At 31.9% G+C, this 12,024-nt stretch overlaps 1 protein-coding gene and 1 long non-coding RNA gene across 4 annotated transcripts; one reads left to right on the forward strand and one right to left on the reverse strand.

The window, feature by feature from the left end:
* The first annotated feature begins 2,002 nt into the window (after window positions 1-2,002).
* Window positions 2,003-3,098, forward strand: LOC131177871 (uncharacterized). The gene is made up of 2 exons (XR_009147128.1): window positions 2,003-2,482; window positions 2,586-3,098. It is a non-coding gene; the product is annotated as an uncharacterized LOC131177871 (long non-coding RNA).
* A 1,103-nt stretch (window positions 3,099-4,201) lies between these two features.
* LOC131177870 (probable protein S-acyltransferase 12) lies at window positions 4,202-8,807 on the reverse strand. 3 transcript variants are annotated; one of them, XM_058143026.1, is made up of 7 exons: window positions 8,332-8,807; window positions 8,003-8,255; window positions 7,171-7,262; window positions 6,365-6,491; window positions 6,181-6,266; window positions 5,756-5,821; window positions 4,202-4,648 (listed from the first exon to the last, which is right to left on the reverse strand). In XM_058143026.1, the coding sequence occupies exons 1-7, from the start codon at window positions 8,518-8,520 to the stop codon at window positions 4,532-4,534; spliced, it is 930 nt and encodes a 309-aa protein (XP_057999009.1). In that variant the 5' UTR covers window positions 8,521-8,807; the 3' UTR covers window positions 4,202-4,531. The 3 variants fall into 3 exon arrangements, with proteins under 3 accessions (XP_057999009.1, XP_057999008.1, XP_057999007.1); XM_058143025.1 differs by lacking the exons at window positions 6,181-6,266; window positions 6,365-6,491 and having other exon boundaries at window positions 4,202-4,425; window positions 4,526-4,648; XM_058143024.1 differs by lacking the exons at window positions 6,181-6,266; window positions 6,365-6,491.
* Window positions 8,808-12,024: the final 3,217 nt, after the last annotated feature.

Consider the following 12,024-nt stretch of genomic DNA (forward strand, 5'->3'; position numbering starts at 1 on the left):
TGTTTCCGTGTCTGATATTATTGTTTTCACTACATCGAAATATTCCATACATTAATGCAAAATTTACATAATTACCCCTTCTTCATATAGCCAAATTCTATCGTTTCTAAAAAAAATCCTTCCATAATATTTAATTATTATATCACTTTTGCAAATGAGCTTTAATTTAGTGTAAAGTTTTGAATTTAAATTTAAAATTTTAATTATTTTTAAGATTTATAACTATTATTTCCTTGTAAGCAAAATAACAAATGAAATTGGCAAGTAGATATTAAGGATGGTGCAGCTAATTAAAAATAATGAATAATTCTACTGAAAAAGAAAAAGTAATCAATAATTGAGAAAGTCCAAAAAAACATTACGTGGAATATGCCAAGAATTGGTTGACTTGTCTCGCACCTTTCTTTTCCCTGTTTGGCAGTCAATAGCTTCTGTGACTCTGTTTCGCAGCTTATTCCCCACCCTTCAATCACTCAAGCAGTTCTCGTTTGGAAATTATAATTTTATGAAATTTTAATTTAATAAATTTTTTTTATTAATTTTTACATTTAAAATAGAAAAGTTCAAGTTTTTTAATTTAAAATTTAATTTATGTACTAATCACATGAAGATTCATTTAAATGTTTTTATAAATTATTTATTTCAAAGTAATTCATTAAGAATTAATGTCAATTCCACTTCTCTTTTTATTATGGGTATCTGATTGAAGCTCAGTAAACCATAAAGGAAACACAAGAAGCCCAGCTCCAAGACATGGAGAAGCCAACCCAAGTCCTGAACATAAAGAACCACCCAAATCCATTTCAGCCATGCAGCCCTGATCCTAACAACAAAGAAATCGGCCTTTTTCTTTTCTTTCTTCAGAGTTCCCGTCTTGCATGTTATTTTATGCAATAATATAAATTTGTTATTATTTTTTTTTTCCTTCCTAAATAAGAAGGTAAGATAGGCCAGAAGAAATTATCTGGTCAGTTAACGAGTAAAATCTATTTTAGTTTAATTACTTTTAATTTTATTGTTTATAATTTAATTTCCTCAAAAAGAATTAAATCCTTTCTTTTTTCTTGAAGTTAATTTTTTTAAATATCAAAATAATTAATTAAATTAATACTGCAATCCAATTATTTATATTTACGGTTTAATTATTATTTATTTCAGATGTGAGACTTAAATTCTAATGGACTTATTATGAAAATAAAATACAAATTTATTTGCTAACAGGATCTTTTATATAGTAATTGCCCAAATGGAATGTCTTAGCTAGTATTAAACAATAAACTTTTTCCCTTAATAAATAAAATGTAAGATTTTTTTTTTCTGGCATATAGAAATGGAGTGCTAATTTTTAGTGATAGCTCTTTAAGAATGGCTTCATTTTCTTCTTTGAACTTTAGTTTCTTTTTAAAAAATTCTTAAATTTTAATTTTATTTTACAAAAATTCTTCTAACCTAAAAAATAGATTTTCAGGGTAAATTTATAATTTTATTAATAAATTTTATTAAATTATTGATAAATAAATATTAATTAATTTAATCATAAAAGTAAGAGAGGAAAAGAGAAGGGAAAATGGGGTAAAATATGGTGATTTTATTCTTTTAAAAGGAAGGAGTAAAAGAGTAATTTACTATTCTTACTCTGAAAATCTTAAAGGGATTTTTTTAAATAAAATTAAAGTTTTGTAATTTTTTAACAAATTAAAAATAAAGAATAAAATTGAAATAACTCTCAAAATTGAAAAAACATTAATAAAAATTACTTAAAATGGAATGGTGAATTATTGGATTTAAATTCATATTTCTTTACATATATTAATTCAATAACTAATAATTTATAAAATAATATATATTTTTTATTTTTTTTCTTAAAAAGATTAATCCCCTTATAGAATGTGATTAAAAATAAAATATTGTCTTTCTAATATATATATATATATATATATATTGTCATCAGGGAATAGTTGTATATATGCTAAGGAGATTAAAAAAAAAAAAAAAAGCTCTCTTCCTCTCTCAAAGGAAAGAAGGAACGAGATACCACCTAAGACCTACCTCAAGTAAATTGGAAAGCAACGAGCTACTTAAAATTTTGCTGTGGGCATTTTGCTTTCTGATTTTAAAAATTCTGAGAGCAAGAACCCAACTATTTCCTGGAAACAAACAATCCACTTGTCAAAACAACTAGGTAGATACCTGAACTGAAAAACATATGAAATCTTCCCCAGATATCTACGTCAATCGCTAGTGTCATAAGCTTAGACGTAATTATTCTCTTCTTTATATATACCTTTCATTTAACAATTAACAGCTTTGATAAAAAGGCACGTCTGGTGGGTAGCTCAATCGAGTTTTAATTAATTTCCATGGATGAGTAGCACGATTCGTGGAACTCTCTGTCTTTTCTACACCATAACTCTCTATCTCTGAGCATTTTAAGCTCCCAGGCACCCTTCATCTCCTGTTCTCCTTCAAACTGACTGAGCAGGTGTGTATTCTTCTTCTTGCTTTTTTATATGTTGTTTGGCTAAGGTTAATGTATAGTAGTTCATTCTTCTTGATTTCTTCTTTCTATTCTTGAAAATTTCAAGGGAAAATTCCAATAATTGGTTTTGGTCGATGGGAAGATACGAGAAAAATGAAGAGTGTAAGACTGATGATCATCAAGAACCTATGAAGATTGTGGAGGCGTGCATAGCTTGTTTGTGGTCAGTTTTGGTGAGCCTTTCAGGGGGGCTAATACTGGGTTACTGGGAGTATCAGTATCACCTTACAAATAGTCAGCAATGGATGGTGCCCTTAGGTCTTATTCTGCTTGTTACGCCGGTGATCGTTTCATTGGCTCTTTTCTTCTCAGAAATCAGTAATTCGGAAGACAAGAACTCCAAAAGGAGTCAACAACCCGTCGTTTTATTTGATGATTCAGAGAAATACCTGAAAGAAAATCCAGTGTAATTGATTTGAATTCCTGAACCTTCGTCGTTGTTAAGCTGTTGCTAGGTCACATCACTCGCTCTTATTAGGGTTTGCTTGCGATGATGATGCATTGCTCTTCTTGTATAAAACATAAATTTTAAGCTCAAAATTAAATTGGTTTGATTGGACACACTGTCTTTTTTTAATCGAAAAGGAAAAATATTTCAGATAAACGAATTACTATGAAAATCCTAGCAATTTTGTAATTATTATTATTATTCTTGTTCAAGCATAATTGAAGTTCGAAAAATGAAAAATATTTTTTAAAAAAAAAAAAAAAAAAAGAAGCGTGCTGTATGATATAGATCCCAACTTGTGTAATTTTAAATGGTGAAAATAGTAATTGAAATAGAGGGGATGATGTGTTAAGGCAAGAATGTTGCCTTCCCCAGTCTGTATTTTCGTTATAGTGTATGTTCATGTCTGAGGCTGTCCTTATCCAGTGGTCTACAGAGCGTTCACCTACTACTGCCTTCCCAGTGTCTCCACTCTCCGGACTATTTTTAACTATGCTTATTGGTCAGTTGTCACTCCCATTGCAAACGCTTGCAAGTAATTTTGCAACAGCAGGCCCCACTATCAAAACTTTCAATAATCCAATGTAGACAGATAGAGAATCCAAGGTGGGCATCCATTAGCAACTGTGAAAGTGAGGAATCTGCATCCTGATTTTTATTTTTTAATTCTTCAATTCCATTACTTAGCAAATTCCATCCCAGCAGCGGAAAGAACACGCCCATACTTGGTGATTTATCGCAGCAAAGCCATTTCATTTTAAGAAGCTTTCTCCCGTCCTTGCCCTTCCCCTCTCCCCGCTACCGGAGACAAGACTTTTATTTACATTGTCACCAACGCTATTTGCGTGCTGCCACGAGTTTGCTTCTACTGCCTGGTTGAGCATTTAACCAGACGACTATTCCACAAAGATAAGTTCCTGGCTCTACATTAGAAAGCATCTATTAATTCCATTACTGAGTATAATAGCCACACAAAATGGCGATGAGTTCACAAGATCTCTCCAACTACACAAGAAATGATAGAATTAATTCATTTAGATCATGTTGACATTGGAAACAAAACGATAACAAATATACTTCATTTTAATGAGGAAAATGAATGGGTTCTTTCCGTCATACTCAAGGATGGGCGATGAATCTTGGCATTGGATAATGGATATTGGAGAAAGAAAGAGGCGAGACAATTTGATGACGGCAAAAAAAAAAAAAAAAAATAGCCATCAGATCTTAATAATCTTACATTCATCCAAAAGGAAAAGTGCATACACGTAAATTTTGCAATGTCACATCAATGCAAGCTTTCTTTTGAAAATTACAACCTCTATTTGTCTCCTGTTGTGATGCCCCCACAGAAATCATATATATCCAATTTACAAAGCTGTCTACATCAAAATTTCTAACGCTTTCTTTCACAATCAATGCTTTGAAATATCTGAATCTAGCAGATTGAGAGAACACTTTGAGACCAACTAGTAAAAGAATTTGCTAAGGATACATAGCCAAAAAAATGTGAAAATGAGGAAGCTTTGCATGCTCACCAAGCCTTATGCTTCAACATCAGAGCGTGTTGGGAAATCTAGGCCATGAAGAGCAGGTATGCTGTCTAAATCATCCTTAGAGAACAGTGGAACAAACCATAATGCCTTCTTTCTGCCAAAAACCTAAAAGAAAAATAGGACAGATACCATAAGAACATGATATCACATCTAGAAGGAAGAATGGCTTCAAATTGACCGGAAGATTTTATTAAAAATCAAGTAACCATTTAATTACATGATTTCTACCAATACAAAAGTTAAAGTTACGCTTAAAAAGGGTCACAAGCAAGAAGCCACAAAATGGATATAGACATTTTGAGTGCCTAAACACTCAAGCATTTTCTATTTGAATGCTTAAAATTCTTCTCTCTTTTTTTGTTCTTTATTTTTTTTGCTTGAAGGAATCAAGTGCGCAAGGGAAAAAAAATTGCAATCAAATTGTTTGTACTTTCCTAGTTACCTAAAATGCCAAGATGAACTAAAATAATAAAAAAAATACTCTACTTTCCACATCAGCAAGCATGTGGACTATCTTTATTTTTTTGAAAAAATATGTACCCATCACATTGAAAAAAAAATCTGCTTTTCCACCATGGATTTCTAAGATTTTTCCAAAGTAGTCTTCTCACAATCTTAAGCATGTGCAATTAGAATTCTCATTTAATTAAAGGAGTCCATGTGTCAGTTGAGCCATGCAGTCAATTGCCATTTTTCTTTTTTTCCAATTCACTCAACTTCACTATAAAGTTTAGGCACCCAAAATGTCATTATCCCAAATAATAAATAAATAAATAATAAAGGGAGAAGAGGCCAAGTTTCAATTTCTACCAACTCCAAACCTCAAGTTCTACAAATTCCCTGTAACTAAGGCCTTATTTGGTTCAAATTCTCTACTTCCTAGGAACTTCACTTCTTATGAAGTATGAGGGTAAGTTATTTCCTTAGGATGTTGAAATAAAATGCCAACCAAACAAGATAGATTTTCACACTTCCTAGGAACTTGAAGTTCCCTAGCCTAGTCACCCCCAACCAAATGGAAGCACTGTGTCTTTAATTGCAATTCTTGCAATCACATATCAACAACTCACAGGTACAATCAACCAGTATAATCCCATAGATAGCAATTATACATAAACTATGCAAGATAACAGAGAATCTTAAATCATGCATTTATTATTTGAAAGATGACAGAAAATCTTATATCGTATATAAAAAAATGGAAAAGACTACCTGTTCAAAATTCTGCTTCCTGCCTAAGTCATACTTCCACCTAGCTGCTCCTTTCTTCTCATAAACCTGAAACAATGTGTTTAAGAAGGTCATATACAGCAATTGCTTAACTACATGCTGAACTCGCTCTTACATCCAGGATAATGAACAATTGTAAAGGACATTATGACATTTGCAGTTTGCACAGCAATGAAAGTCAAATTAAGCATGAACTTAATAGAAACAACAATTAACTATCCTATGATGCTGGCTGCAACAAACATTAGTTGTCTCTGCCTAAGTAATGGCCAATTTCAAGTACACTCCTAATAACAGGAATAAGTGAAGCCAACTTCTACATGCTAATGCATAAAGTCTCATGCAACACAACTAACATACATAATAAGTTTAAAGGCATACAAAAGTAACAGTTATTTATTTTTTACCTCCACAGATGTGGTGTTGCTTGACAGAAGAGATGCATGCATAAATATGAAACAAAGAAGACTGAGAGCAAAAGCCAAATTAAGAACTGCATCAAGGTACACAATCTGTAAGAAACAGGGGAACAATGAGAATACAGAACTAATATATGTAAATGAAAAATATTAACCTGGGCAGGTACTTTACCAAAGGCCAAAAAAGTTACTGCTAGATTGCCAGGGGAGCTGGAATGATTTTTGGCTTCATCAAAGAACTTGATAAAACCAGGCAATAATACTAGAGTATTCATTGTTGTCTCCAAAAATGTGTATAGCTTCAAGAGAGAGAGAGAGAGAGAGAGAGAGAGAGAGAGAGAAGGCCAGAACAAAGTCAGGGAAGAACAAAAAGAAGAAATATACAAGTGCAAACTTCAACGCCATCCTCAAAATTTGGGAAAATATTGCAAATAATTGGATTAGACAATTGCACGTGTACAGATGTTAAGATTTTTTTTTTTTTTTTAGTAATTTGGCCTTAAAAGTATGCAAAGTATCTTATTAATATTCAGCACCATCAAAGTTTGGTAAATTTAACCCATAACAATTGTTTGCAATGCATATTATTTATTGACCTTATTAAATTATTAAATGTCAAAGGACTTTAACCTCATTAAAGAGTACAATTTCAACCGTGAACTTACAATATGACTTCTATAGAATTTAAAAAGAGGTTTAATGACATCGTAAAAACTTTCAGCAAAGAAGTGGGGCAAAGTTCAAAGATCTACACATAGATTCAATAGTTAGAGCCTTCAGATAAATCTATTCCAAGGACAATCACAAGTCATTCTGCCAAGGGCCAAATAGAATTCACACCTATCGTATCCAATTAAGATCTTAATTTCATATGTAGTCTACCACTATGCCTAACAGTTCAAATGATGAACCGGCCTCAACCCCCTCCCCCCCAATAATTATGCAAGCACAGATTCTGTTGGAGGTAGTATGACATACCAAGAAAAGAAGAAAAAACTTGTAGTTACGGGCTCCAACGCAATTGACCACCCAAACACAATGGTGATCCATCTTCAGAACACATCTTTGGCCTGCAAAAGATAATAATAATAATAATAATAATAATAATAATAATAATAAATAAATAAAAAAAAACTTCAGCACCTTATGATATCATCTTAACTCATCCACAAAACAATATACGCTTTCATCATATGGGCAAAAAAACCAACTTTAGTAAATCTTACAAATGCCAAGAAAAGCTTGTGAATTTGGTAAATTCAGAAACCTCTCTTTCCACCTTTATTTACCTAATTCGTATTTGCATGGAATGCAACTAAGGCCAGCACCAGCCAGTAAATGAAAGGGATTTATGATTCGAGAAAGAATCTAAAGGTGAAAAATAGACAAATACATTTACGTTATAATGATAACACAACTCAAATGCTTAATATTCGATCAACTTCAGAAAATCTCTGAAGCACAATTTCCTAGACACTAAATTTCCCAGTTACTTCCCTTGAAATAAGGGGGAAAATTCCATGCAGAATCTATGAAGGAAGGCAGAATGAACAACTAGGGAAAACATTAATGAGATCAAAAAAAATAACCAAAAATATCCCTCGAGAAAAAAGCAGCATCCCTAAACTTACAAAAATTCAACATATACCATTAGAGAAAAGAACATAAAAACTATCATAAAATGCCCAATACCACGTTAGAAAATGTTAATTGACGAAGTAAAATAAAAACTGGTAAAATTAAAAGATACATAATAGAAATTAATGAAGAAAATCAATAAGCTGTAAAAAAAGATCACATATTGGCTTACAAACAGAGCAATGATGGCAACGCGGCGGTTTGCCGTTCTGGCAGTGATTGCAATAGCCCACATGTGGTCCCCTATCCAACCCAGCAGGCGCAGACCATGTAGAACCCAAATTCTCAGGTGCCCTAAAATCCGACTCATTGATACAGCTACCTCCCTCCAAATTCTCCTCCAACCGCTCTGGCCTCCAATTCTCAGGGACTGAACCAGGGTCCTTCAACACTACTCTAAAATAGCTCCACAATAAAAGTCCGAGCTGCAATTTAATTTCTATTTGTCAAGCAAACAAGAATACAAGTAAAGTGCAATTGCAATTGAAGTGTTAAAATTACCAGAATATGAAACACTATAACCATCAAGATAGCCGAAAGAGAGTGGACACCACCGCGAAGCAACTGCGGGCCCCAGGTAATAACCACGACGGCGTAGTAGGAGACGGTGATAATGCCGGCGACGAGAAGGATCATCAAGTAGCCGAGAACCTTGAGACCAGAGCATAATTTGAATACGTTAACATCCATTCCGGGATTAAAGCGGCGATTTATCCTGATATCGGGGATGACTGGGGCGGGTCTTCGGGTTTGCGGTGGGAATAGGCGTTTCCAGATAGCTGAAGCCAGGTTTGCTTTTGATAAATTGAAGAAAAATGAAGTCGATTTTGAGGGGAGTGGATTAGTTACCAACAGCAGATTAATTAGTAGATCGCGTTGCGTCGGAGAATAACTTTGGGAATTTACTTGCTAATGAAACAAGCTCCGTTCTGTTCGGGCTCAACCCTTCGCGAGTAGGGCCGTGGACGGGCACAGGTTCTCCCCATCTAGAACTGAAAATGGATGACACGTTACAATTAAATTGAAACAAATTTATCTTGTTGTTTTAATTTAATTTTTATAAAAAATAAATTAAATTAAATTTAAAATGAATCAAACTAAATTTAAATTAAAACTATTATATACACCAACAATATATATATATATAATTAAATTCTAATATCAATTTAATTAAGGTTAATTACATTAACTATTTCATTCAATTTTGTTAATAGGAATGACAATGGGTAGGGTACTAGCGAAAATCACCATATCCGAACCCGTACCCGATTAATATTCTCAAAACCCGAACCCGTCCCAAACTCGATTTTTATTACTTGAAAAATACCAAAACCCCTTTAATTTTATATATTTAATTAATAATTTATATAAAAAATTATTTTTATTAATAATTTATATTTTAAAATTTTAATAATTTCAAAAAATATTTCAATTTTATTTTATATAAAATAAAATATATAAAAATTTATAAATATTATTAAAATATATATATTTTATATTTAATTAAATATTTATATAAACGGATTCGGGTAATGGATATTCAACATATAAAACTCGAACCTGACCTGAATCCGTCACGGTTATTAAATTTCAAATCCAAACCCGTCTCAAACCCGATTATATATTACCCAAACCTATCCTATTAGAGTTCGGTCGAATCGGATATCCGAAAAATTCGACCCATTGCCATTCCTACTTGTTAGACACTAAACCACAATGCTATGAAGGAAAATAGGAGAAAAAATAGGGAAAATGTTTCATAAAAAAAAATTATCAATTTTGTTTCTTTTATTTTTTATTAAAATAAATAATTATAAAGACATAAATATGATTTTATTAATTTTTCATTAATTTATTTTTTAAATTTATAAAAAATTGTCATTTAATTTATATATTTTAATGAAATTAATTATTTAATTTATATATTTTAAAAAATTTACTATTTAGTCTCTATATTTTACTTTTATTAAATATTTTAGTTTTTTTGTCAAATTTTCTATTTAGTTAATAGATTTTATTGATAATTAAAATATTATTTAGTCTATTTATTTCAGTAAAATTAATTAGTTAATCATTGTATTTTAAAAAATACTATTATTTAATTTATTTATTTCAATGAATTAATTAGTCGATCCCTATATTTAAAAAATATAATATTTTAAAAAATATATTTTTAGATAAAAATAAAATTTTTATTGTATATAGACTAAATCTAAATTTATATTTTTTTTAAATTATTTAAGTATATTTATTCAATTTATTATTTTTATATTTTCTCGGGTAAAAAATAATTTTTTTAAATTATCGCCTTAATTGTGGCATCCCTTACCCGTCTACAGTGTAACCGAGCAAGACATATCACACTCAGTACTGGAGCACCATAATTTATCTTACTTTATTATTTTAGTAATTTTGAATTCGTTTAATTTAATATCAATTATTTTTCGACGGAGAAACCGATGGAGTTTCCCCTATTATGTTATCATTTGGCGCATTTCACTATTCACCTGCTTGAAATTTTCAATAATATTTTACAATGAAAATATCGTTCATACTCATTATAGTCATCTCACATTTAATTATCGCAATTCATATACTCATGTGTACAAATCTATTCATTTCCATACATATTCATTAATGCATGATTTATATATAGTAATTCTCATATTTTCATTAATTTACATAATATACAATATAATTTCAGATGAAATAGTCAATTTATTAATTTATAATATATGCACATTGATTATAATTTCCTAGTTTATATTACAACATAAGAAATATTTATAATCTACAAAATACGTAAAATGACTTATATGGGCCCTATTTACATGCATTGCTGAGGAAGTGACAACCTTGAACACTCTGTAGATCATAACTCTAAAATCTCAGTCTAATATTCATTAGGCTTTATCTTCAGTAACTGCGCGATAAAATAAATCCATCGCGCTAAGCATTCCGCTAGTGGTGCTATAATATAACAAAGGAAATAATATACAATAAAGAAAAACCAAGCAATATTTGAATGTTCAATAATTAATTTAATTTCGTGAGATTACTAATATTAATTATTGGTTATCCTAATTTGTCATTCTTTGAAAATGCTTTGTAATAGCCCGCCCACTAGTGATATTGTTCGCTATGGACTAAAGCCCTCACGCTTTAAACGCGTCACTAGGGATTACTTAACTACCAACTTATAAACCCAGCATCTCTCCCGTGTTTTGCCAATGTGGGATTTGCCTAGGGTGTTACAATCCACCCCCCTTATGGGACTTAGCGTCCTCGCTGAGGTTTGCCCCACCATCGCTCAAGGTTGCACGCGGAGTGGCTCTAATACCACAAATGTAACGACTCGGCCCACTAATGATATTGTCCGCTCTGGGCCAAGCCCTCACGGTTTAAACGTGTCACTAGGGGTTACGAACCGCCAACTTATAAACCCAGCATCTCTCTCGTATTTTTCCGATGTGGGATTTGCCTAGGGTGTTACAATCCACCACCCTTATGGGACTCAGCGTCCTCGCTGAGGTTTGCCCCACCATCGCTCAAGGTTGCACGCGAGCGACTCGATACCACAAATGTAATGGCCCGCCCACTAGTGATATTGTTCGCTCGGGCCAAGCCCTCACGCTTTAAAACGCGTCACTAGGGGTTACGAACCACCAACTTATAAACCCAGCATCTCTCCCGTGTTTTGCCGATGTGGGATTTGTTTAGGGTGTTACATGCTTAGTGTGTAAACTTTATAGTAATAATTTATACAACATTCAATTATTTAACAATATCAAATTTAGTATTAATTTATTACGAGAGACACATTTGTAATATTTATTTATGTTATACTTCTTTTACAAATCTTCTTATCATTTTACTAATTTATTTATAGGTATTTTGAATCATTGCACAGTAAATAAAATTTTAAAACTAATTCTAGTTTTTTTTCTTATTCATTCATTTAATTCACATTATTCTTAATAAATTTCATTGCCCAAGTAACCTATGACAGACTGACTAAATTGGATAAGCGGTTCGTTAGCACTGGACATCGCAGTATCTCGGGCCGTCATACCATGGGACGTGTAAGCTCAGTGCGTTAACCACGTATGCAGTCAATATGGCTAAAAAGCCATGATAACATATCAGTATGGCTAAAAGCCATGATAATAAATAATCGGGCATAAAAGCCATGAG

Source organism: Hevea brasiliensis, chromosome 2, assembly GCF_030052815.1.
Source record: "Hevea brasiliensis isolate MT/VB/25A 57/8 chromosome 2, ASM3005281v1, whole genome shotgun sequence".
Taxonomy (NCBI): Eukaryota; Viridiplantae; Streptophyta; class Magnoliopsida; order Malpighiales; family Euphorbiaceae; genus Hevea; species Hevea brasiliensis.

Excerpts from the sequence above, each read along its gene's own strand:
- LOC131177870 (XM_058143026.1), bottom strand. The coding sequence starts at position 8,520 with ATGGATGTTAACGTATTCAAATTATGCTCTGGTCTCAAGGTTCTCGGC. Across the intron at positions 7,263-8,002 it reads TTGCCATCATTGCTCTGTTT|GCCAAAGATGTGTTCTGAAG; the intron begins GTAAGCCAATAT and ends TATCTTTTGCAG. Across the intron at positions 5,822-6,180 it reads GCAACACCACATCTGTGGAG|GTTTATGAGAAGAAAGGAGC; the intron begins GTAAAAAATAAA and ends ACATTGTTTCAG.